General features: G+C 43.6%; 1 protein-coding gene and 1 long non-coding RNA gene across 3 annotated transcripts; one reads left to right on the top strand and one right to left on the bottom strand.

The window, feature by feature from the left end:
* Positions 1-1,404: 1,404 nt before the first annotated feature.
* On the bottom strand, positions 1,405-4,531 carry LOC142955225 (uncharacterized). The gene is made up of 2 exons (XR_012955821.1): positions 3,476-4,531; positions 1,405-2,757 (listed from the first exon to the last, which is right to left on the bottom strand). It is a non-coding gene; the product is annotated as an uncharacterized LOC142955225 (long non-coding RNA).
* On the top strand, positions 3,485-25,231 carry LOC142955224 (constitutive coactivator of PPAR-gamma-like protein 1). Of its 2 annotated transcripts, XM_076096685.1 has the most exons (17): positions 3,490-4,257; positions 5,615-5,861; positions 5,955-6,037; positions 9,691-9,819; positions 11,383-11,473; positions 12,734-12,822; positions 12,903-13,120; positions 14,068-14,137; positions 14,218-14,418; positions 14,620-14,791; positions 15,267-15,516; positions 15,656-15,770; positions 17,048-17,257; positions 19,534-19,717; positions 19,824-19,971; positions 20,054-20,150; positions 23,797-25,231. In XM_076096685.1, exons 1-17 carry the CDS (start codon positions 3,784-3,786, stop codon positions 24,094-24,096), a joined length of 3,078 nt encoding a protein of 1,025 aa, XP_075952800.1. In that variant the 5' UTR covers positions 3,490-3,783; the 3' UTR covers positions 24,097-25,231. The 2 variants fall into 2 exon arrangements, 1 of the variants encoding a protein (XP_075952800.1); XR_012955820.1 differs by lacking the exons at positions 19,824-19,971; positions 20,054-20,150; positions 23,797-25,231 and having other exon boundaries at positions 3,485-4,257; positions 17,048-17,372; positions 19,534-19,670.
* Positions 25,232-25,630: the final 399 nt, after the last annotated feature.

Below are 25,630 nucleotides of genomic sequence, written 5' to 3'. Positions count from 1 at the left end.
ACGACCGATCATGTGTACATCATTTTACACCGTAATCACTATATTCAGGTGTCTGCTTCTCATAACTTAAAAATGTATAAAGGTAGCTGTATATTACAAAACCAAAATATTCTGGACTGATAGATGATGAGGAGAAATTCCAGGAAATGATTCAGGTCAAAACATTTGGTCACTTCATCAATCTCTATTAATTTCAACAACATTGTGCTGAATCTAAAGCCCAACATTTCCACATGTGTCTTCTTCAGGGGCTGAGCAAGAACTCTAAGTTACAAACCACTTTTTATACATTTCCAAACATGTTGACACATAACAAGGCATCCTATAATAGAATCACATCACTGGTGATCAAACCATCACATGTATCACCTGCATTAATGTGTCACCTGTGTGTGCTTTACATGTCATGGCGCCATCTTGTGGTTGAAATAAAATAAAATAAAGTTGTATCCAAACTAACTAGTAACAGTTGAATTTAACATATGAGGATTCATATCAAATGTTTGTGGACTCACACATGAAGAAGCTGCTGAACGCTTTACCCTCCTACATACAAGACACACTGACATGCTGCTGAAGAGCAGAGCTCTCATTGTTGATGAGAAGGATTTACTAGTAACCAGAGATGTGGATTCATTCTGTTCCTCATGAGGACAATGTGAATGCTTTCACATACTTTCTGTCCATTGATGTGAACCAAATGTTGTCTGAGATTTACTTTAATCTTGATGAGTCTTTTTTTTAAATGGATTGTATTTAACACAATAACCACTGGTCAGCACATCACAGTTTGGGGCTGACATGTTGATGATATTTGTCTTGAGTTCAGTGGTGAGTTAGAAAAGCTGGAAGAATTCAAAATGTATTTGAACAGTTTGACGCCAACTCTCCCTTTTGACACAAATTTCACTTCTGGATCAATCAAAAATGCTGAAAAAACTACAAACAAGTATTCCCACTAAACCCACTGACAGGAACACTCTGATGACTGCAAGCAGTTTGAATCCAAGACCACTGAAAGAAGGTCTTCATTTAAGACAACTACACATTGTGAAGAATTGAAAGAGACTTATTTTATAAAATCAGAGGATCTTAAAAAAGAGAGAGCTCCAAACAGACAAGTTTCCGTCTCAACAAACTGATTGTTCTTACAACAAGACCAGAGAAAGATCCAGAATCTTTACTGAAACCAGCCAGAAAGAAAAACATCTTAAAGACATTCTAGTTTCTTCAGATTTGGTGTCAAGTTAATGCAGGAGACACGTGTGATGAGATTCTCCTATAGGATGCCTTGTTATGAAGCTTTATAGATACATTATGTGTTAAGATTGTGCTTATTCAGCATTATAGACATGACCTTCATATAATGGGTTACAGAATTCTTTATTAATAAATTCTTAAATATTATTCTGGTTGACTGACAGGCTTTTATTGATGGCTTATTTGAAATTGAGAAACTCAAGACCGTTTATTAATGACTACTAACATTTCTAAGTGCAGACATGATTTATTTTGTATTGAGAAACATTTTAACCAATAAATAATCATTTATCAAAAAGTAAAAAGTAAGTAAATATATCTGCTGGCAAACTGAAGTTAAAAGCATAAAGAAACTGACTATGATCTCTAATATGAATATGTCTCTTTTATGTGAACTCTTGTGGACACAAACGACTGTTGATGGCAGAGGTTGATGGCTGCAGGTGATGGTAGCCCCTGCAGTTTTCGGATGACACCACCCTCATTGGACTCATCTTTGGTGGGGATGAGTCCGCCTAGGTGGGAGATTGACCATCTGGTCTGAACAACTTAGAGCTCAACGCTCTAAAGACAGGGGAGATAGTTCTGGATTTCTGGAAGAATGCAACAATACCAGCCCCTATCACCCTGTGTGACTCCCCCGTCGACGCTGTAGAGTCCTTCCGCTTCCTGGGCTCCATCATAACCCAGGACCCTTAAGTGGGAGCTGAACATCAGCTCCATCACAAAGAAGGCTCAGCAGAGGATGTACTTCCTGAGGCAGCTGAAGAAATTCAACCTGCCAAAGACAATGATGGTGCACTTCTACACTGCCATAGTTGAGTCCATCCTCTGCTCCTCCATCACGGTCTGGTACGCTGCAGCCACTGCCAAGGACAAGGGCAGGCTGCAGCGCATCATTTGCTCTGCTGAGAGGGTGACTGGCTGCAATCTGCCGTCACTCCAGGATTTGTTCGCTTCAAGGACCCTGAAGCGATATAACACAGCAGTTGCACTTCCTGTTTGTGTCTTCTCCTTCTCCCAACATGTCTGCTCCATCCTTTTTTGATGGACGGCTATCTCCGTCACCACGTTATTTCACCTGCCTCAGCTTGGAGAGCACACAAAGTCCTAGCTGCTCTATAAACGTACTCTTAGAGCCAGAGCTTACAGAACATACAGCTGCTAGCACACATTTAGCTGCTGATCAGTAACAAACACTCCCAAAGTCAAATCTTGATCTTATTAAGAACACTTAAATATGCATATAATAAATATCATAAAGAGGCTAAATCAGCTTCCAATCCTGAAAGACACCTCAAAACAATTTAATTAATAATTTGTTAACTTCATACAGTATGCTCTCAGTTTATTTCCTGTAAAAAAAAAAGAGGACTTTCTCAGGTTTGCTCCTTTAATAGAGGGTCCCGACTGATGATTGGCCAGCTGGAAGTCTGTGGGAACCAATGAGCAGTATGACTGGACCTCACAGGTGGAAACCAATCATCCCATTAGCAGCTGGAGAGAATACAGGGGAGAGAGAGAGAAAGAGAAGAAACACACACACACACACACACACACACACACACACACACACACACACACACACACACAGAACCCTAAATCACAAAGATTCAAACTTGTCAAGATAGTTCACATCCAGCCTTTAGAAACCCCAGTTCCGCTGGCTTCTCAAACGTTGTTAAATAGTTACAGTACTATGCATTTTTAGCCACACCCACAAATGATGTCATAAGGTGTTTCCCATCATATTTATTAAAGTAAAAATTAAAAGCTATTGTGATACTTTGATCAAAAATTAAAAATGTCCCTAAAAGTTCCAGCTGTGTCCTTCTACTTTGTTTATTTTAGTCTATTTGTTTTAGCCTTGTGCGTATCCATATTGTACATGTTTGTGATCCTTGCTACTGTGTGCATATAGTCATCATACACAATGTGTAATGGTAAAAACATTGAATTAAAAAATAAATGAACGGGAGTTAACTAAAGTTGTCTGCGTAGCGCCGTTGTATAAATCAGAAAACAAAACGTTTTTTTCTTCGTCAAAGTCAATATCCATTGACAATTATGATATGATTTATTTTTCTAGAAAATTATTATTGTCTCTTAACTGACAAAGCAGTGCAACGAAGCTTTTGCCTTCGTTGCGTGAAATGAACTGCGGAAGTACGCAGCAGTGAACTCTCTTGTGTTCCTCGTGTGCCTCTGTACGTGCCTGTACGTCATGTCGTCATGTGTTCCTCTCTCCGGACAGACTCACAACCTCTGCCATGGCTCCATGAAACAACACATGGCAGCAAGCAGCCATGGACCAAAAACAAAACAACTCACCCAAAAAACTGACGATGCTTAAATAGCACCCTTACTTGGTTTCTTTCGAAATTATTTCAACTCCTCCAATATTCGCAGCTACAAGCCGGCTGTCAGTCACTGTCGGGGGGTGAGGCGCACTGACTGCAACCCACTTCGGTTTAATTTCCTCCGGTATTTCGATTCCAGGTTTTCCTCTACCAGACGCTCAGCATGGGTGTCCAGGGTTTCCAAGAGTACATTGAAAAGCACTTTCCCAGCGCTGTGGTGCCGGTGGACCTCCAGAAGCTTGCCCTCGGGAGTGTTGTTGTAGGCGGCCAGCAGAGACCACCTCACAGTCCGCTGAGACTGCTGGTGGACGCCGAGAACTGCCTCCACCGGCTCTACGGAGGCTTCTACACCGACTGGGTCAGCGGCGGCCAGTGGAACCACATGCTGGGCTACCTGGCCGCCCTCTCCAAGGCCTGCTTCCACGGCAACATTGAGCTCCTGGTGTGCTTCAATGGCGCCCTGGATAAAGGCCGCCTTCACGAGTGGGTCAAGCGGCAGGTGAACGAGAGGCAGACCGCCCAGCAGATCATCAGCCACGTTCAGAACAAGGGCACCCCGCCACCCAAAGTCTGGTTCCTTCCTCCCGTGTGCATGGCCCACTGCATCCGACTGGCGCTCCTCAGGTTCCGCGTCGGGGTGAGTGATAACTCGGCCTGGCGACGCCTGTTGAGCGGAGCCACTCCGGACCGCCGCCGGCGTACGTTAGCCGGCTTCCTTGTTAGCCTGCTAGCTTACCCACCAGGTCATCAGTGCCAACTTCACCCATGATAAGAGCAGTTTCCTGCCCCGGCTCTGTGAATCAGTGTGCCGCTATGAAGTGTTAGCAGTGGAGTCGGTGGCCTGCTTTTGAATACATTTAGTGACCTTACCTCAGACTGAGTGCAGGGGATCAACACTGTAATGGGTTTGATCATTAATCACAGGCCAGGAAACTACTGACTCACTGACCTGTATCAGTGTCAGAGAGCCAGCAGGGGAGTTTGAAAGAAAGAGGAAGTCCACCTAATCATGCTAGTACCCCCCCCCCCCCCCCCCCCTTCGATTCTGATTGTGATTAGCTTCAGCTGGTTTTCTTAGCTTTCTATGAGTTTATCTTTTGGGCTTGTTGGACAATACCAGTCATTTAGAAAAAGTCTCCTTTAGCTGTGAGAAATTGTAATGTTTATCTTTTCACAATTTTTTTTTGGACATTTTTACACCAAAATGATTAATGCAGCATAAAAAACAGCAGATTAATTGACAGCCCCTAAATGTTAGCTATGCAGGAACACTACAAAATACAGAAATTCCTATTTTTAGTGGATTACCTCTATAGAACAGTAACGCTGCCTCTCTTTCTGCACGGAGCATTATAGAGCAATCTATACCTATAGAACAATCACACACCTTTGCATGGGAAGAGATCAGGGATGCTCCTGTTTGCCGTGTTGGTACAGGGTCGATACTGACCTTATTAAAGCAATACTTCACTCACAATGTGACGGTTTGCAGAACAACTACTCGCCCCTGAATTCTTGAAGAAACTCTTGTTTTTCTCTCGTGCCTCCATGGTGAAAAAAGGGAGAAAAGTCTTGATGCATTGACGTAAACAGGGTGTCTCCCTACTGACCAAACGCATGCATCTCCACCAAAACCTTACTTTTGTTTACACTAAGGACTCGTGCGGAAAGTAGCGCACCTACACAAGTGTGAGACTGTTAATGCGGAAGTGTTTTAAATTGTGTTGTGTGTTAAATTCTATATTTGCTGTCAGTATCCATATTATGCTGCATAAGTTCTTCGGTAACGTTTTAGATACATAGCTTATTAATTATCTCTCTTTCCATCCATCAACCGCTCATTCACTGAGAGCAGCTCAAACCAAACCGCCCCTGGTTTGCGGTCCTGTTCCTGTAGCCTTCTCTCAAGTGGCTAATACACCACGTCTATGTAAGCGGTTTATTTTGAGGTTTAATCATCTTCAGGCCCAATTCTTGTCGTGGCCACTCCTCAGGTTGTCCAGAGCATGGAGGACCACCACCTGGAAGTGATGGCCTTATGCAGGGAGAGCGGCTTCCACGGCCTGGTGGCCTACGACTCGGACTACGCCCTGTGCAACATCCCGTGCTACTTTAGCGCCCACGCCCTCAAGCTGAGCCGCAACGGCAAGAGCCTCACCACCAGCCGGTACCTGATGCACGAGGTGGCCCGACAGCTCGATCTCAACCCAAACCGCTTTGTCCTTTTCGCATCGCTCCTAGGTTGGTGTGACACTGCTGGACAGAATATACATGGAGGTGCTAGTTTAAAATCAGGCTGACTAACACAACTATGCTGCTGCATGTTTTTTCTAGGAAATCACATACTGCCTGATGAAGACTTGGCTGCCTTTCACTGGAGCTTACTCGGTCCAGAGCATCCATTAGCATCTTTGAAGGTAAAGATTTGAATGGGTATTTCTCTCTTCATCATCACTGGGCTGGTCATCTGGTGTGTTACTGTACTGTGAGCTTTGTAAGTGAATGACAGTAACAGTGGGACAGTGTTTCAGCCAGGCGGCAACCTCCCGGTTCTGAAGAGTGAAGTCAATGCAGAAGAGCCTTAAACCTGCATTCTCTCTAATGGCCATCAGGGGGCGACTCCTCTGGTTGTATAGAAGTCTATGAGAAAATGACTCTACTTCTCTCTTGATTTATTACCTCAGTAAACATTGTCTAGTTTCAAGTCTTCTTCAATACAGCATGATGTTCATTTAGTAAATTATGGTCCATTTAGAGTCAAATAGACCATAAAGCAGAGTATGCTTTAGGGCGGGGCTACTGTGATTGACAGGTCGCTACCACACCATTGTCCAGGTCGCCAAACTCTCATACTCTTCCCTTAAAATGCCATCTGACTGCAGTATTTAAAGGTTATATATACAATATTCAGAGAAGTAATATAGCATCAAACATCCATTGTCTACGTAAAGATATAGTGGAGTAATGTGTTATCTGATCAGAGAATGATGTCACTCTCCCTTTGAGTGTGTTGTAATCTGAACTTCTCTGTGCTTTGTTTACATAGCTGCGACTGTTGGTGCATGTGAGTGTGCCCTACTGACTATAGCTAATGGCCGCCGCTCTGCACTGCATCCAAATGACGGCTCATAAAGCTGTTCCCACGGAGTTGTTGCGCAGCTCTGTCGGCACTGTTGCTGTTGTTAGCGCCGTAAGCACCCTTAGCTGCTAGCACCATTAGCTGCTAGCCACCAGCTCAGCCCCCACCTCGTTGAGAGCCGTGTGGAGACAAAGATGTGCTCTAAACTTCAAATTGAGCACCCTTAAATAAGATGTAGGTTATAGGCTTTTCTGCGGTGGCCATGAGAGCTCAACACACTACGAATTAGGAAAACAAATGGACAAAACACAAGCAAATGCAGAAGACATCCTCACAAATTTCACAACAAGTACAGAAAACCCAACCAAATACAGAACTGTCCTTCAAGAGGCTCACAGGACAATGGGAAAACTGCAAACTCAAATAATCTGACCAGATATACACAACAAACTGTGAAACAGGTGTAGTGTAGCTGCTTTGAGAGAGAGAGAGAGATTGGGCTCAGAGCAGACAGGTGAACAGGTGTTGGAGAGTAGAAGAGAGAAGAAATGTTGAGTAACAAATAGAAAAGAGACTGTCCAGCTTACTTTGAAGGTTCTTGGTAGTAGTTGGCAGTCTGAAAAACATTAAATCACGGATAGTCTTCATCAGGGTATAGAGTGTAATGAAGACAGTTGTTCAAATTGAAAAACTCATTATGGTCAACTTATTTAGTTTTAAACCATTATTTAAACAATTTGCATTTTATTTTTGTCATTGAACGTCACTTGATGACAACACTGAAAGTAACTATAGCCAGCGAACATAATGTTAGTCTATTTTACAATTCCTTGTGTAGCTGGACAGATTATTTGTATTGGCAGGCTAATAAGAAGCATGAGGCTAACGCCAGGTTCCCAGAAGTCAACACTTATTTCCCCAGATCCACTTTGAACCAAACCCATTAGCATCCAATGAAGTTGCAGTAGAGAAACATAAAGAACTCATGTAATATTACTGAGCATTACCAAAGATAATTTGATTCACATACAAAAAATATGCGGTTGTCAACTTAAACAAATTGCAGTCTGCAAAATGTGTTGGTCCAAAATTCCAGACAGACACTAATGGCATTACATATGGTGAAAAGTGCATTTGGACTTGTTTAGTTCTAGAAACAAAAAAAAGGACTTGCTACTTGCCAGTCTTGACTTGGGACTTGATTTAAAACTTGCCAGTCTTGACTTGGGACTTGATTTAAAACTTGCCAGTCTTGACTTGGGACTTGATTTAAAACTTGCCAGTCTTGACTTGGGACTTGCTACTTGCCAGTCTTGACTTGGGACTTGACTTGCTACTTGCCAGTCTTGACTTGGGACTTGTCAGCCTTGACTTGCTACTTAACTTGGGACATGTCAGCCTGGACTCGGGACTTGCCTGTTCTGACTTGATGGTCTTGACTTGGGACTTGAGTGCAAAGACTTGAGAAATACTTGTAGCTTGCAAAACAGTGATTTGTTGCCTCCTCTGCAGGTTTGACAGCAAATCATTCAGAAACCGTTAAGGATCTTTCTGGAAAAGAAGACTGAATTTTAGCACCGCTGTATTGCCAAAAGTTGTAAATGCGGAGAACGCTGTTAGCTTAACCTCCAGCTTCCAGCAGGACGTAGCGGTTTGGCTCAGTGTTCATGCATGGCCGATGCAATACTGGATACAGAAATAGGATAGTGATGGGTTGGTGAATGGTTGGCTCAAACAGTTGCATGACAGCAGTGCCACACAGTGTGTAAATGGTTCAGCTGTTAGTTTTCCATTGACTGGCTCTGATTAAACAGAAAGCCATCTGGTTCACGTGTGCAGCCCGACTGAGGCTAACTACCCTCCATACTGAGGGTCCACTGCTGCATGACGCTCAACAGGACTGACGGACTACTTGCATGTCTTCACTGCTTTCTACTCTTTTCTTGGCTCCCATCAGTGGCACCCAGTCAATCTTTCAGAAAGTAATAAAGATAAAAAATGTAGCATGCAATTTTCCCCAAATATGGTGTATTATATTGTCATTTTATCTTTAAAATAGCATGGAATTTAAAAAAAGAACCACTCTATGTATACATATATTTGAAAAGATAACCAAACAAATGCATATTTACACTACAATAAATCTCATTTTATTGGTTGCTGTAGTCTTTATTCAACCTGGGACAAAAAAATCTCATCTTCAACAAATAAAAATATGTTTTTATCACATGGACACTGCAAATATTGGTAACCAAAACTGCTGCCATCTTGATATCGCTGAAATGAAGTGTCTCGTTCTGCAGCTGCCGTCACCTGGACAGTTGTTTACCCATCAATCTCCTTCAGTGTGTAAGGGCCAAGGCAATGAATGTATTGCTGTTCAATTTCTGTAATTTGGCCAAACACACCGGCCAAGACAAGTGTGGACTTGTATGCTCACTGATATCTGGAAAGTAACACGAGAGAAAAGCAAAACAGTGGCTCGCTGGCAGAACACTTGGTACTCTGCTTTATGGTCTACTTGACTCTAAATGGACCATCATTTACTAAATGAGAATCATGCTGTATTGAAGAAGACTTAAACTAGAGATTGAGACCATAAACTCATGTTTACAATGTTTACTGAGGTAATAAATCAAGAGAGAAGTAGAGTCATTTTCTCATAGACTTCTATACAACCAGAGGAGTCGCCCCCTGATGGACATTAGAGAGAATGCAGGTTTAAGGCACTTCCTCATTGGCTTCACTCGGCAGAACAGGATCTTGCCGCCTGGTAATATCTAGCAGAATCCCTCTTTTTGTTTTTGTGGCTTTTTTTGTTGTAATTTTTGGCCATAACTCAAGAATTCATATGCGAATTATGACAGTTTCACACAAATGTCTTAATAGGATAATATGCTGAAGTGATTTTGGACAGACATGGATGTAAACTGCAGCTAATTCTAGTTCTCCCTGTAAGACTTGAGTGGTCTACCTGTGATGGTTCCTCAGGTGCGTGCCCACCAGCTGGTGCTCCCACCCTGCGATGTTGTAATCAAGGCTGTGGCCGACTACGTCCGCAACATTCCGGACATCGCCGACCTGGAGGCCGTTGCTAAGGAAATCTTCAAGCATTCCCAGGTATGAGAGGTAGCCGATGTGGCGTTGCGTTTGGACGGATGGATAAGATGCGGGCAGATCGCGCACATGTTGTCAAATGAATATTCACAATCAAACGGGTTTTTGGTTCAAAGCTGTGAGCAGGATCCCACTGAAACATTCATAATGAGCTGAATATAGATTTATAGCTTTACAGCGCTGCAGAGTTATGTAACACAATGAGAAAGAAAAGATCAACACAAGGTTGGATTCAAATATTTTTTTTTTTTCTTTTTTTTTTTTGACATATTTTATCTGCTATGAAACTTAATTGTTATACTTCAAAGCTCCTGTGACTCAAGTGAGAGTCCTGCCCTTTGCTTTAGTTCTCTGGCCTTGCTTCATAATATACACCGTTTGGTATGAAATATAAATTCTACAATGGAAGGTTTATTTAAACTTTTTTTCAGTAACAGCATTTTTGCACCCTCCGTCATTTCAGTGAATTGTTGAAGTGAGAAATGTTCTGATCCCACTGTTCAGGATAGAATCGTGCATTATACCACAGTCACCGTTTCCTCTTCTCATTTTTGTTTTTGAACCACCTTAAATGTCTTTAGATTTGTTTTCTGTTTCGCAGCACATTGTCCTAAAAACAGTTTCGACAACACATCCTGTAAATGTAATTAGTGTGCCCTGGAATAGAAGGAGCAAAAGTGAATCACCAGCAGACATGAGAACAGGGAACGGTTGTGTACCGACTGATGTGAGGGTCATTTGGTTGAAGGATTGTATGAAAAAGCAAAGTTTCTATTTGGTCATAAAACATTCAGAGCACTTCTGCTTTTTAAGCCATCCAAAACCAAAAAAGAGGATTTGAATGGACAGAAACAGAAAATAGCAACTCTGTCCATAAGTTAAATGTGCAATGTATGTGTTGTTACATTCAAACAGTGAACAAACATTATCACCAGAATGTGAAGCGATTACAGTGTTGACTTTAGAGATATGTACTGAAACGAGCACGCTAAGCAGCCTCCTGTCCTGTTCTACCACTGGAACGATAGTGAGTCTCTGCAGCGTCCAGTCTGTCCTCAGTCCAACATGAGAGGACGAAAACGTAGAAGAGAATAACAAACACTCTTTCTCAGAAAATCTGATTATTTTCCCCTCAAGTTCCTAATGAAATAAGATACTTTTTATTTAGCAAGAATTTAATCAATCTATCTATCTATCTATCTATCTATCTATCTCGATGATCCATATCGCTCTATGGCAAAGTAGTCTCCTGACGGAACAAAGATACAAGTTATTTTATCATTAAACATATTATACATATATTTACACCAACCCTACAGCCTCCGGTTATTGTCACAGTAAACACAGCATTGCGAATTCTTTAGCAGCTGTTACGTAGTAGTTGGCTTTTTTAAATCTTTTTATAACTGTACATTTCGATGGTATGGACTCGGTAGTAGAGATTTCTTTAGAGCATGTGGCCACACATTACACCTTCTTAAGTAATCGTTAAAGGAGGAGTTTTCTTCTTCTGTGGTGTCCTCCGGCTGCTGCGTGTGTTCATCTGATCTACTGTTTTTCTTTTAGTCGTGCACCGATGACAAAGTCCTCCGCTTCAACAAGGCAGTGGAGTACTACTCGGTGGCCAGCAGCCCCCCCCACCCCCCTCCACAGCTAGGTGGGTCTCTGTCTAATGATGCCCCACGGCCCTGAATTATGTTGCAGGTGTTTGTTTCTATGCGGAGTAGCTGTCAGATTTGGTCTTTGTTGACCTGGCTAGTACAGGAGTTAGCTGAATGATGGATCAGAAACGGATACATCAGATACCTGCTTAATAGCTTCATCCCATTCAAACTGACATGGAGATGGAATGGAGCGCAATTTTCAGATCGCAAAAGCTGCGACTTATTTTATTTATTTTTTCACGCATCAGTAAAGTCTCCACGCTGCAGCAGGAACACTTAACAACACTTAACCACCTGAGGTAGAGACACAGTCTGTCTGTACTTTAGTCTGTGTGAAACTGACACTGACTGGAGATCAGTTGGACTCATTTTACACCAGGCTTGGTGTTCTTTTTACACATTTATGTCATGATGATTTAATTACATGTTAACAAGTTGTAACATTCCACTGTGAGTAAAGATGTTTTACGTTTCAGCAGCTCATTAAAGATTCATGTTATTCATCTCATGTCTCCATAATGAGCGGTTTATATGTTGACTGACTCCAGTGTTGTGTTGGTGAAACTACAGAATGATGTGTTGCTTGTGTTTAGTGAATAATACAGAAGATAATGAAATATCATACTTGTATCTCAATATTGCTCTAAAAACTAGCCCACTGAGATCATCTTCTCATATCGCTGAGTCCTGAATAGTTTACAGCTTTCTTACTTTATGAACTGTGGCTGCAGACTGTTGAAGTGCTTTACATTTAAAAGAAGCTTACTATTGTTGATGCTAATCTGTTCTTGTGCGTGTTTGGAGGAGCTCAGCCTCGACACAGAGCAGAGGAGATGTGTGATTATAAATTACACCAAACCCGTTAACTACTAATGAATGAACCGATATCGTCGGAGCCTATCAGTACTCGGGTCTTTAATCATTTAGAACCGATTCCCCTTTAATAGCGGGTTTCGGTCCTCGTCCCTTAGTCTGTGTCCAGTAAAACAGATCGAAAACATCTGTATCAAGATAGTTTTAATGGAAAAAGAACACACAAAAAATTAAACTAAATGAGCGATATATCATTATCAGATTTACAGATTTAACATCGGGCTATTTTAAATATGTTGTGAAAATTATATTTATTTAAATGAACATTTTATTTTTCCTTTTAAATGAACCCCCACATTTCTTTAAATCCCAAACTCCAGAAAGGTCCTTTTCCTCTCGAGTCTGTATGCTGACATGTTTCCTGTGTGTCTGTGTCACAGTCAGACCTAAACCAATGGGAGTCTCCGCTGCAGGGCCGCTTCCAAAAATGCCCCCCATTCCACACGTGCCTCTGCCCGTGAAACCCGGGGTAAGACTGTGAAACACACTCTGAGCTTAACGATTCCGATCCCGCAGGTGCTTCACGAGAACGTGTGCTCCACGTTTCAGGTCCAGCACCCGGACCCCGTGGTGGAGCGCGGCCTGGCTCCGGACCCTGTGGAGAAGGGCCCCCCGCGGCAGAACGGCTTCGGCGACATTCCTCCCGAAGGGAAGCACATGCCGCTGTATGAGAGGTCGTCTCCCATCAACCCCCACGACCACGCCGCTCTCTTCAACGCCTCCTCGTTCTCCGAGGAGGACGAGGAGAGCTCGGGCACAAATACCAAGTGAGTCGGACGCAACACTTTCCTCTCTGTTACTGAAACTCTTCAGCTGTTAAGGCTTCACACACTGCCCATGTTTTTCTGTGCGATTCATTCCCACGTCAATAACATTTTTCTATTGTGTTTGTCATGAGCACTTTCACACAGAACGCTAATGTTTGGATCTGAATACATAAGGAACACCTCTGGGAAGACACATAATGATGTAAAAACTAGAAATAACAATGGACCCGTCCTGTTCAGACCAAACGCGTAGTGGATATTTCACCTTGCGTTGTGAATATTCTCCCTCTGCAGCCAATTGGAGTGCTCTTACCTGAAGCACATTTAGTTTGTAACTTTGGATGCAATCACTCCGCGCAAAAACATCTGTCACACCTTTATGCTAGTAGCAGCTAATGTAGCCTGCAGCAGAGGTCTGGTAAACTCACTTCTAACACCACACCTCCAGATTTAGTTTTTACTTTTCAAGCATGTAGTCTTCTAAATGCTCTTTTTTTTTTTTTTTTTTTTTTTTTTTTTTTTTTTTTGGCGGAGCAAGTTGCCGTTGCCATTGCCCTCCCTTCCTCATTTGAAATAATGTGCAACACAACATTTGAAATCCGTAACAGGTTGTTCTAATGTTACAGTCACGACAAACGCCGACACTGCTCTGCTCTAGACATCTTCTGCTCAGAGCTTGATGGGGTGGAGGGTGGTGCGTTTACCCACCTGTGTTTAGCATGTTGGAATCATTTCCCTGCCTGCTGTGGATGAAGATAAGGCCACTGTCTCTTTAATGTTAGATGTCATGATCAGTGGATGTTCTCTTGTCTTTTTAGATTGTAGACAAAGGTAGATCTCTACAGAACAGCTGCCTCACATCCAGCAGTTCTTTTCAAATGAAAGACTGTCTAATCTTCTCTGTTGATATGAAACGGTGGCACTGATCATGTTTGCTGTGTCTTCAGTCATGTTAGTGCCCATAGGGGAGGATGGGAGAGAAACGGACCAGAGGGAGACCCGGGGGACCTGACTGACGTGAGTGGAGCGTCAGGAACACTGATTACAAGTGTCAGCAGGCGACAGATGTGACATCACTGTGTCCCCTCTGTCCTCAGGCCGACCTCTGCGTGACCCCCGCTGCGGATCTCCGCGGCCTGAGAGCCCAGATCCCCTCGCTGCTCTCCATGCCCACCAGGAACCACATGGACGTCACCATCCCGGCCCTCCCCGCCGTGGCCCCCGAGGTCCTGCGGGTGGCCGAGCACAGACACCAGAAGGGCCTCATGTACCCCTACATCTACCACGCTCTGACCAAGGTCAGGGGGGTCCGACTCTGGTCTCACTCTGATTCATGTTTTGGGTTTGAAGCTGCTCATAGCTTTTATTTTGTAACACTGGTCTTTTTGTATTCAACTAAAGGAACAGGCAACCAGAGAAAGTATTGACCTTTCTAGTCAAATCGGTGCTCCGTGTACACAGACGTTGTGCAGCGTTTAGATAACTGGGTTTCTTTGCAGGGAGAGATCAAGCTGTCTGTCACCATCGAAGATGAAGCCAACAAAGACCTGCCTTCAGCGGTGCAGCTGTTTCGGCCCATCCGCCAGTATGTTTACGGGGTGCTCTTCAGCCTGGCCGAGGCCAGGCTGAAGGCCGAGAGGCTCGCCATGAGGAACCACTGCCCCCCCGAATGTGAGTCCTGCAGTATCGAGGTTTCTGGGCCTGTATTTCTAATATGGAAACATGTCTGTCATAATTTCCAAACTATGACTTCAAATGATGTGACCAACAGTCCATCAACCCAAGATATTCAGTTTACAATGATATAAACCAACAACTAGCAGCACATCCTCATTTCAGCTCGACATACGATCAGTAATTCATTCTGAAAATTGTTTCTATTTGATTTGATGTTGATCAACTAATTGATTAATTGACTTTTTAGTGCAGCTCAAATTTTTTAATATTAATATAATTATTATATTTAAAGTTCAAGAAGATCCATTGTTCAAATTCTATATATTTAAGTTTAATAACATACATTATGTTTCCAAAGTAATAGCGTTAAATGATCATGATCTTAACATTGACCGTAATGACAGTGATAATGATTTTTGCCATGATGGAGCGTTCCTGCCTGATCTCTTGTTATCCCCCCCCCCCCCAGATCCACATGTCATGGTCAAAGAGTGGGCCGCCTACAAAGGCAAGTCTCCCCACACTCCAGAGCTGGTGGAGGCGCTGCCCTTCAGGGAGTGGACCTGTCCCAACCTCAAGAAGCTGTGGTTGGGGAAGGCTGTGGAGGACAAGAACCGCAGGATGAGAGCCTTCCTGGCCTGCATGCGCTCCGACACGCCGGCCATGCTGAACCCCGCCAGCGTCCCCACGCCCCTCTTGGTGCTCTGCTGTGTGCTGCGGTGAGTAGACGGACCAAGTGCGTCTGTTTCACTGTTCCGGTGTGAAGTCCAGTGTGAAGTAATATGGAAGGGAGCGAGGCGTTCTGAACACAGTCCTTTGGTATTTGTAACGCTGTTAACCTTCTGTGTTTTGCTTCAGGTTTATGTTACATTGGCCAGGAGTAAGAATTTTGCGTCGTAACGAACTTGACGCTTTCCTAGCCCAAGCACTTTCTCCTAAACTTTACGAGCCTGACCAGCTGCAGGACCTGAAGGTGATTGTGTAGCGTTTATTGTATGGGGAGTGTCTGAGAAACGCACGCAGCGTCATGAAAGTCCTGTCCGTAATAAGCCGTCCTGTCAAAGGTTTCCAATTGATCTGTATCTATTTAACAGCTGTAACTGTCAGGTAGGCCGTGGTTCCACTTGTCTTTTTGTCATCCGATCACACCAGGACGCTTTACCTGTCGAGTCTGAACCATCCGATCACCCAGACCACATGCCGAGGTGGCCTGGCGGTCTTTGAGTTCTGATCTCAGTGGGGTGTGGACACAATCCAGACAGTTTATCAAACGTAGGTCTACAATATCCCCCCCCCCCCCCCCCAAAAAAAAAAAACCAAGGCTGAAGCACAGCTGAGGCCTGCTAAGTTACCGCTGATGATGATGCAACATTTCCAGATTTTAGTTTCTTCAAAGTAAAAGCTTTAGAATTACAAAATAATGGGGGATTTTAGTGTGAAGCATCAGTAGGAAAATGTGTTTATCACTAAATTAGCAGAACTGTGTTATCGGTGATTCTTCAATCAATACTCCAGGAAGGAATATAAATAATTAAAATAATAAGAGGCTTTTATTGTGAAACAGTCATAGGAAATGAAGTGTGTTTATCCACCGTTATACAGCCGCTCCTTTGAGCCTCTGATCAGGCAGGTCTCATTTCACACATGTGAAAACAGCTGCGGTCCGATCCGGCACATCGGATCTCAAAAGTCGCGTTGAACACACAAACGTAACCACGGCCTCATTTGGAGAATTGGCCGACTCCTGTTGGAGTTCATGTTGTTCTGTTTCTCTGGACACTCCTCATATTCTGCAGACTATAAACAACCTCCTCGGGCAAAACAAAGTTTTGTTCGAGCACGTTGTTCCTGAAGCCGTAGCTTTTTCGCTAAAGAGATGCTCCGAGTGACTCGGAAGGGTTCTCGTGTCACGTGTGGATGGTTCATCAACTCCCATGTCTCAGACAGAGCTCCCTTCTATTTGGCCCTCTTGTTAATGTAAACCATCCACACGAGTTGTGCGCTTTGGTCCCTGTGGTCTGTCTGTGTGCATCTCTGTCGGCGTGTCTGCTCTACGCTGTGCCAGAGCGTCCAGGTTGTGCACCGCTGTGTTTGGGCAGCCGGGAGTGAATGGGCTGCTTTCGCTTACTCTGTGCTTTGCTTTGCACTCTGTCAATGTGAATGCTCAGTTGGGCTGTTAGAGGAACATACTGGGTTTCTTTTTTTTCCTTTCATCTGGAAAGTTCACATGTGGATGTTTCTCCTCTCCAGATCGACAACCTGGACCCTCGAGGAGTGCAGCTGGCCGCTCTGTTCATGAGCGGAGTGGACATGGCCCTGTTCGCCAACGACGCGTGCGGACAGCCTATTATTTGGGAGCACTGCTGTCCTTGGATGTACTTTGACGGCAAGCTGCTGCAGAGTAAACTCATCAGGGCCAACCGGGAGAAGGCCCAGCTCATTGACCTCTGTGATGGTCAGGTAACTTCATCCCCACCGCCCACAAGTCAGCAAAACGTGCTCCGACCAAAGGCCTCGGTGTGAGGGCACCGTGTCGACACAGCCACAGTAGAACTGCCTTTACCACAGCACTGAGGTCCGGGTGATTGGGTTTCTAACGGTTGTTTCTTGCATTGGACATTAGCCAGGCTGCTGAGGTTAACCATGTTGCTACCGCTAGCTTTTTGCTAGCAGCCAGAAAACGAATCCCAGTGCTACATGAAAGCCAGGACCAAAAATAAATGCTTGCGTTAGCTAGCATTAGTCATGACAATCATGCTAATGCTAGCACTAGCTGCCAGAAACAAACATCTGTGGATACAGATGTCTCTTATTTCTCAAGATGGATCAGAGATTAAACTCAAGCTTTATATTTAATTAGTTTTCTGATTCACCATCTGGTTTAAATATATGTTCATATAAAAAAACTGAAATACAAGGTCCACAAACAACTTTCTTCATTTATTAGAAAGAAATTGTCTTTTCATGATCTGATATATTTCTCAATAACTTTATTATGGATACAATTAAAGTCAGAGAGCGCTGGAGAGACAAAACACCTTTTACATAATTTATCATCATTCAGTCATGTGAGGCGGATCATTCCTGAGTGTCGGGTTTAATGAGTTATATAATTTCAATTTAACCTGAAAGGAGCCTAATAAATAAATTCCAGTATTCAAGAGAAACCATAATCATATTCTGGGTTATTTAATAATGATGTCACAATCAGAATTTCAAAACATACAGACGCAAATAAATCATAAATAAGACAAACGCATTCGGTAGAAATCGGTCCTGCGCTTATAAACAGGATACAGAACACAGTATAAATACCACAGACTGTGTATAAATACTCAATGCAGTTTGTTAAAGAGGTAACAGACTACATAAAGATAAAATACCTCCACTCTGGCAGTGATGATATCTGTCTTTATTAGTTATTAGTATTATTAGTTACTATTATTAAGTACAGTGATCATGTGAACAGACACAAACTTATCAAAAGTCTCTCCAGCTGTTAAAGGCGACTGACAGCTGATCACAGCTGTGATCAGCTGATCCGCCATCATCAAACAGACGTTGCTTCACGAGACACTTCAGAGGAAAGGACGTCTCATTTATCTTAAAACATATTTCCTCGTTTCCTCTCTCCTAGCAGGGTTTCCTTGCGTCTCTCCATGCATCCCTGGTGGGAGGGACTGGGATGCAAGGAAAGGATGCAAGTGAGGGAAACGGGGATGCAATTAAGAGACTTGGGATGTACCCTATGTTTGTTTCTGGAACAAAATTAGATGCTGGTGTTAGCAAGCTTTAGTCATGATGCTTATGCTAACGCTAGCACTAGTCATGAGAAACAGACATATTTGATTTATTGCCGTCGTTTTTTGCAGTGGCCTTTCTTAAATGAGCAGTGCCGACTATATTCTGTTTGAGCTTTTCCTAAAGCAGCTACTTTTTGATACTTTGTTTGTTGGATTAAATCCAAAGAGGCAGAAACAAGAAAACAAGTCGGAGAGTCAAAATGTGAAAATAAGACTTGTTTTCTTGTTTGGACACGTGCCAGCAAAAAGGCGAGGAAGAAGATTGCCCGCTGATGAAGTTAATAATGCAGGGTCATATTCAAACAGCCAGCGTTCCAAACGTTTTATGCTATACACACGGTGCGTCCACTCTTTCTGCTGCGCTCCAGTCGTCACCGAGCTCATGAATAATCTTTACACCAGTACAACAAGTACGAATATCGCAAGGTAAACAAGGCTTACTGCCATAATGATTTGATCAAACAACTATTACTGTTCTGGAACATCAGATCCTCTCTGGCAGTAAAGCACACAGCAGTCTGTTAACCCTCTGAGAGCCGCAGCATCATCTCCAACGAGCCTATTCATTCACTTTTGGGTTCGGCTGCAGAGTTTGGCACTTCCGCGTTGGCTTCACTCGTCAGCACCGGAGGTGGCCGCTTGAATGGAACTACATGGCACTCAACTTGTGATGCTCAAACGAATGCATTTGAAAAACTTGGTTGTGCAACGATAAAGGTGAAAATGAAACCTGTCGCCAACACAACAGGTTGCCTCCAATTTTACAAACTTGGTTTTTGGTGTGGACACCACTGGGTTATATTTTGGAGAAGCAAGAAAACTGGGCACAACAAGAATTAATTCTCGCTTGTTAATGGCCGTAGTTTCTGGGTATCTGAAGTCATCCAAATGTTGACAATAGAGATTAACAAGTGTTGGTTTGTTTCCCTTCAGGTTATGCTGGCTGCCAAGGTGGAGAAGATGCGTCAGAGCATCCTGGAAGGTCTCAACTTCACTCGGCCACCTCATCCTCCTCCGTTCCCCCCACCGCCACCTCCACCTCACGGGATGCCTTTCTACCCCCCCGTGGGCTTCTTCTACCCGCCGCCCCCTCAGGGGAGAGGCAGAGTGGTGCCTGGTGAGTACAGTGAGCTAAACCGGTGAGAATGTCGCAGCACCTGACATGAATTATGTCAGGTAAGTCTTATACCTCAGAATTATTGTTTTTTCCTCCCTCCTACAAGGACTCGAAGGACTTGAAGAAATGTCATCGCAGGGTGGGAAGCTGGAGATAGCCGGCACTGTGGTGGGCCAGTGGGCTGGAAGTCGACGCCCCCGAGGAAGAGGAGGCTTCCCCGTGCAGGTGGTGTCTGTCGGTGGACCAAACAGAGGGTAGGCACAGAAAGAAGGCGAGACGTACTGTGTGAAGATTTTTTTTTTGTAAACCATGTGGACCCGTTTCTGTCTTCTGCAGTCGTCCCAGAGGAGTGATTTCCACGCCCGTCATCAGGACGTTCGGTCGGGGAGGCAGGTACCACGCTCGGGTCTTCAGGAGTCAGATAGCTTACCTGGTGAGTGAGGGATGAGTCACAGAGATCGGGACTGTTTTCCCTTTTGTCCTTCTGTCTTTATGTATTTCACAGCTTGTCACTGGATGCATTGGGTTTCAGTTTGGAGTAGATTGTTTGTTCACTAAGCAGAGAGATGAGTCCACGGTTAAAAAAGAGTTTTCTTGTTGCATGTCATCATTCCGAAGACCGATTCGGCTTCATGCTTGTCTACTAGCAGCTTATGTTTTCCCATCAACACTAAATTAAGCCCCTTTCAGAGACGCACTTCTTTACATAAATGTGACGGCAACTTAACATGCCGGTCTCCAGAAAAGAGCACTCAGTAGATCTCCACCAGGTGTGTGTCTCACCTCCCAAACAAAGAAGAGTTTATTCTCACTTAAGATGGCAGCGAATACCACACAGATTTATTCATCTCGCATTGGGCCTGACTTTAGTGGATCATAACATACGGTGGGTGGAATAAATGCTCCGGGTCAAAATGAGACCAAAATCACTTTTTGAGCTAGACTTAGGTATGGCTTGTTTCTAGCATAGACTGTATATATGAAATGGACACAGTCACCATGGCCCATTGGTTTGTGGACTATGAATTTGAAGCTTCAAGTTTGGCATTTTGGCCATCGCCAATTTAACTTTTGGCCAATTTTAAAACCACACTGTGAAAGGGTTAAAGTTGTAAGACAAAAACACAGAAAACTCCCACACCAGACAACCCCGTGGTGGAGACCTGTTATCACAAGTAGCCCCGCCCTAAAGCATCCCCTGCTTTATGGTCTATTTGACTCTAAATGAGCATCATGCTGTATCGACGATTTGAGATGGAGACCATAAACTCATGTTTACAATGTTTACTGAGGTAATAAATCAAGAGAGAAGTAGAGTCATTTTCTCATAGACTTCTATACAACCAGAGGAGTCGCCCCCTGATGGACATTAGAGAGAATGCAGGCTTAAGGCACTTCTACATTGGCTTCACTTTTCAGACCCGGAGGTTGCCTCTTGGTTTTCCGCCAAGTCGATTACCGGAAATTATTTTTGCAACTGAAGCAGTTGTTGACACCTTGCAGCCGCTAATGGCCGGTTAAGAGGAGTGACGAGTCAGCAGTCAATGACTGTATAAACCAGTCAATAAAACAAGTTTTTCAAAAAATAAAAATTTTTATCACTGCAACCACAGGAGGACCATGTGCATAGAGTCACAAATAAGCCTGGCGGAGATGGTAAGTGCATTAATTAATAAGCACTTTTACATAACTTTGAATCAAGGAAATCAATTATTACGCTTTTAAACGCAACATTCAATATTCAACAAACCAGGAAATGCAATAGATGAGCTGATTTAAAGTTGTTTAGATTGATTTTTAACTACACTAATCATCAGCCCGGCACGGCCTCCTCATATTTCATTCGACAGCACGGAATGTGTTGTCATTCTATGCTTGTGCCCTGTGGAACATCATGGAATAGACAGAAGTTAATAGTGCAGCATTGTTAGCTTCCTTAGCACCTGTTAGTGACCTTAGAACACATCTTTTTCCTTGATATCACCACTTAGCTCTGTTCAGTTCTCCCAAATATCACTTGAGCATTGTGGCTCTTTCTATAACGGCCCTGTCTAGTCTGAACAAAGCCATCACACACATGGATGTGCAACCACCGCAGTCTGAAAAACACGAAGCAGCAATAAGACAATTGAAGACATCTGACGTTCTAAATGAATAACCTCACTCTGCAAATATGGAATCCATAGACGCTGTTGATGTTCATGTGTGAAAGGCTCACGTAAGTGTCTGAAATCTTTAGGAATTATCATCAATGTCCATTTCTAATGTCAAAGCAGTCTCACCAAAAGTTGTGCTCCGGACCAAATTAGTTTGAAGGGCAGACTTGTTCAGGCCCTGCTGGACTGGAGGGTGCTTAGTCAACAACAAGTCACGTTAAAGGAATACTTCACCTACAGAATGACCAGTTATCAATCACTCGCCCCGTGTTACCTTGAATTCGTGGAGAAAACTTCTCGCATTTCAAACACTTCTGCATAAACAGTCTCCCAAGTGTTTTAAATAGTAATGTTTTAGTGAAGTTGTGCATGTTTGGGAAGCAGAGAGCATACGGCTGGATAAATGACTTGGATTATACCGCATAAATTGCGTGAGAGTTTATAAACGTGTGTAGTAGGGGTGTAACGGTTCACAGAATTCTCAGTATGGTTCATTACGATACAGTGGTGCCACGGTTAGGTACGGTTCAATACAGCAAAAAAGCAGAAATGCCATCATAAAGTATGTTCTTTCTTTACTTTGAATAATGGGGGATGAATTTGTGTACAGGAAGCTGCAAGCAACTCCTGTTTTGTCTTTAACACGTGGGCTACTGTTGTGCTTCAGTGAAAGAAGGTCACACTCTCTCTGATCTCTGGAGGAGGCCGAAATCTGCTGCACTGTTGCTGCTTTCTGAGATGCTGGATTAAGACATCGGCCTATTTGTGTCGTTACAGTCAGCTAGCTTTGTGTAGTCCATGACGTCCGGCCGTCTGTTGGCAGAGCAACAGCGAGAGCTCGAACATTTGATTTTCTGTTTGGGATTTTGTTTTATTTTACAAAGCAGGAATTATGATCTGGAGAAATAGGCTGGTGAATGAGTCGTGTCACAGGGCTCAATAGCATGAAGCATGTTCGTACAGCCTGGTTTCCGACTACAGAGCAGCGTCTCATATCCGCGGCTGTAAACATACCTTTAGCCCGGTTTGAATCGGTAGGGAGGAGCTACCTAAACGCTGCGGGGAGAGTTTGTAGCGTGTGTGCTGCTGTTGGTTTTCCTGCTAAGCTAGCTTAGCATAGTGTGTAGAATTGTTGTTCTTCCGTGGTGGGCGTGTCAGACAGCATGTTGTCTGTGACGTTGGGTTGGTTGCCAGGTTGAGCGCAGTGGCTCCACCGAGAGAACATTATATTTCCCACAATTTAAGCTTCTGCATCTTCCAAATGCACGAGTATTATTCAAACGTATTGTTCGGTTCATAACGCGTACCGAACCGTGAGCCTCGTACCGAACGGTTCAATACGAATATGTGTATTGTTACACCCCTAGGGTGTATATAAAGGTACTAAAGTAGAAATTCAAAGCAACAATATAGCAGGAAACAACTATTCGATCCCGACCCACGGCGTTAAGCGTAACGTCCGTGCAGTTTTAAATTGAATGGATTTATTCAGAGAGAGGTGAAATATACAGTATATTCCTCAAAAACTGGGGAATAGACCTCTACTACCCTTTGCTTTTTTAACAATGTGAGATAATCATATGATTTGGTCTCAACATGGACTGCATGTGCTTCACAAAGATCAAAATACAGCTGTTGCTCTTTTCACTGTTTAATCACAGGGCAACGACAGAACCCATAACCATTGTTTGAGCATTCAGCATAGGACGCGTGGGAACTAAACGGCCCCTCAGCCGGTCTTTGTTCTGTTTAAAGCCCTTTTATTTGACTCATAATTAACATCTCGTTTGTCACCAGGACTTTCAGCCCACATCTGGATTTTCTCCAGATTGCACATGATTTAAAGAAGAACCCTCGCAGTCGCTGTTGCAGCCCGACCGTCTTTGGCATCAGTTTTAAAATCCTTCCTCCTTTGTCCCACAGAGTAAGCCTGCTCATAAGCCTGCTCCTACGTGCGGACACGATGCGGTGAAGGAGCAAAAGAAGCCAGAGGAGAGGAAATCCTCCCCAGCGCCGTGCGGCGGCTCGACCACGGAGAATGGCGTGGAGGACGACGACGAGCCAGACCGGCTGAACGGAAACAAAGAGGAACGCGGGGCCCTCATCCAACCTGAAAGTGCCTTTAGCAGTGACTCCAAGACGCACACTGCTAATCCTCACTTAAATGCACTAAACGTAGACGGCGAAGGTCTGGAAGCCGCCGTCTTAAAAACAGAAGAGTAAGCCTATTTTTCTAGAGAGGGTGAAGGATGAAAGGTGGAACAGGATTAGGATATCTGCACATTTCGAAAGCCTCCAGTCAATGTACCTTTTCCTGTCAGAAGAAAATATGAAATTCTCAGTAAAACACATGAGATACGTGGCACACTGCTAGTTTTACGGAGTTGGTCACTCCATCACCGAGATTTTTACATGTTTGCGACAACGAGGCTTTTCCTTTTCACGAGAATATTAAAGGAGCTTTCATTTGGAAATATTTGAGTTCTTCTAGGTTGATCCTTCTTCTAGGTTGACATGGCGCCACGTCGCCGTAGTATCCGTTATCAATTTTGTGTTGTGTTCGGGTCCAATCGAAGCAACTCGGTCCAGGAGCTCGGATGAGCTCCGTGTAATTTCAGTCATTCAGCAACATTTCTAGACCCTAAAAATCCGATGAACAAGACACTCAACTTGGTTCCTTTGAGTATCACAAACCCCTCCTGCATGGTTCACAATGCCAGAGGTGTGTCGTTATTATGCATGTCGTCCTTTTTCTTCTATCTTCACACAGCGCCGTGTCTCCATTAGCAGACTAACGGATGGCTGACACCGGAGATGTAAATGGTAAAAAAACAAACCACGTTTGAGTTGTTCTGACCTTGAAGTTATCTACCCACTTGGAAGTAGCGTGTTCACACAATGTTGTTCTCTGTTGTCGTTTTCTGCATTAGTCAAATATCTGAGAAAAAAAACACCCAAAAAAGAATCTTCTGAAAAGCTTTTGATGGAGATCACCGCGCTCGTGCTTCTAATTCAGACCCAAGACGTCGAACCAGGAATCCTTTATGAGACTGACTTCAGTGTTGTTTTCACACTTGTACTCCTTCTGCACCAGACTCATCATTTAACATTTTGACTTTGCATCTTTCATTAGTGATCGCAGAAATGCGCCCCCCCCCCCCCCCCCCCCCTTCCTCCCATGCTAGATTTTAAATAGGTTACCTTCTATGTAAGTCGATGGGTTTCTTCCTAACTCGTGGATCGTCACAAGAATGTACTGGTCGGGTCCGATTGATTATCGATGGGTTGATTGTGGCGCGGTGTGTTTGAATGCTACTTGGCTACAACGCTTTAATAAAACTCTATTCTTTTAGGACAAGTTGTTGCTCGTTTGTTTATTTATCCCTCATCACACTGCAACAGCATGTAGCCATTAATATTTCACCTTTTCCCCCCCGCTCGCCGACTTGACTCTCTGCATATTTAAATTGCTGCATTCATTTTTTTAAGAGTGAGCAAATCTGCTCCAAATGCAAAACGGGCCAAATTACAAATTGATTGCTTGTAAGGTTGTTTTTTTTCCTTGTGGAAAGCTGATCCTCTGATCTTAACCAGTTCAGGCAGAAGAAGAATACATCCACTGTGGAATTACAGAGTTCAGCCGATGGTTATACTGTATGATTTTACTGATAACAAAGTTGATAAAAGAATCCCAACTATCTTCTCTTCCACCGCATTACTTGTCAGAAAGTGACGTGTGTGTGGGTGAACTTTGACC

Source organism: Anarhichas minor, unplaced genomic scaffold, assembly GCF_050575085.1.
Source record: "Anarhichas minor isolate MPS153535 unplaced genomic scaffold, ASM5057508v1 ptg000023l, whole genome shotgun sequence".
NCBI classification, from domain to species: domain Eukaryota; kingdom Metazoa; phylum Chordata; class Actinopteri; order Perciformes; family Anarhichadidae; genus Anarhichas; species Anarhichas minor.
Note: the sequence above shows the minus strand (reverse complement) of the source record. Positions and strands in the feature narration are given on the sequence as shown.

What these genes read in the sequence shown, in the direction of transcription:
- LOC142955224 (XM_076096685.1), top strand. Translation starts at nt 3,784, where the DNA reads ATGGGTGTCCAGGGTTTCCAAGAGTACATTGAAAAGCACTTTCCCAGC. An exon ending in AGCTCGGGCACAAATACCAA is followed by an intron (nt 13,121 to 14,067) that starts GTGAGTCGGACG and finishes CTGTGTCTTCAG; the next exon opens with TCATGTTAGTGCCCATAGGG. An exon ending in ACCCGGGGGACCTGACTGAC is followed by an intron (nt 14,138 to 14,217) that starts GTGAGTGGAGCG and finishes CTCTGTCCTCAG; the next exon opens with GCCGACCTCTGCGTGACCCC.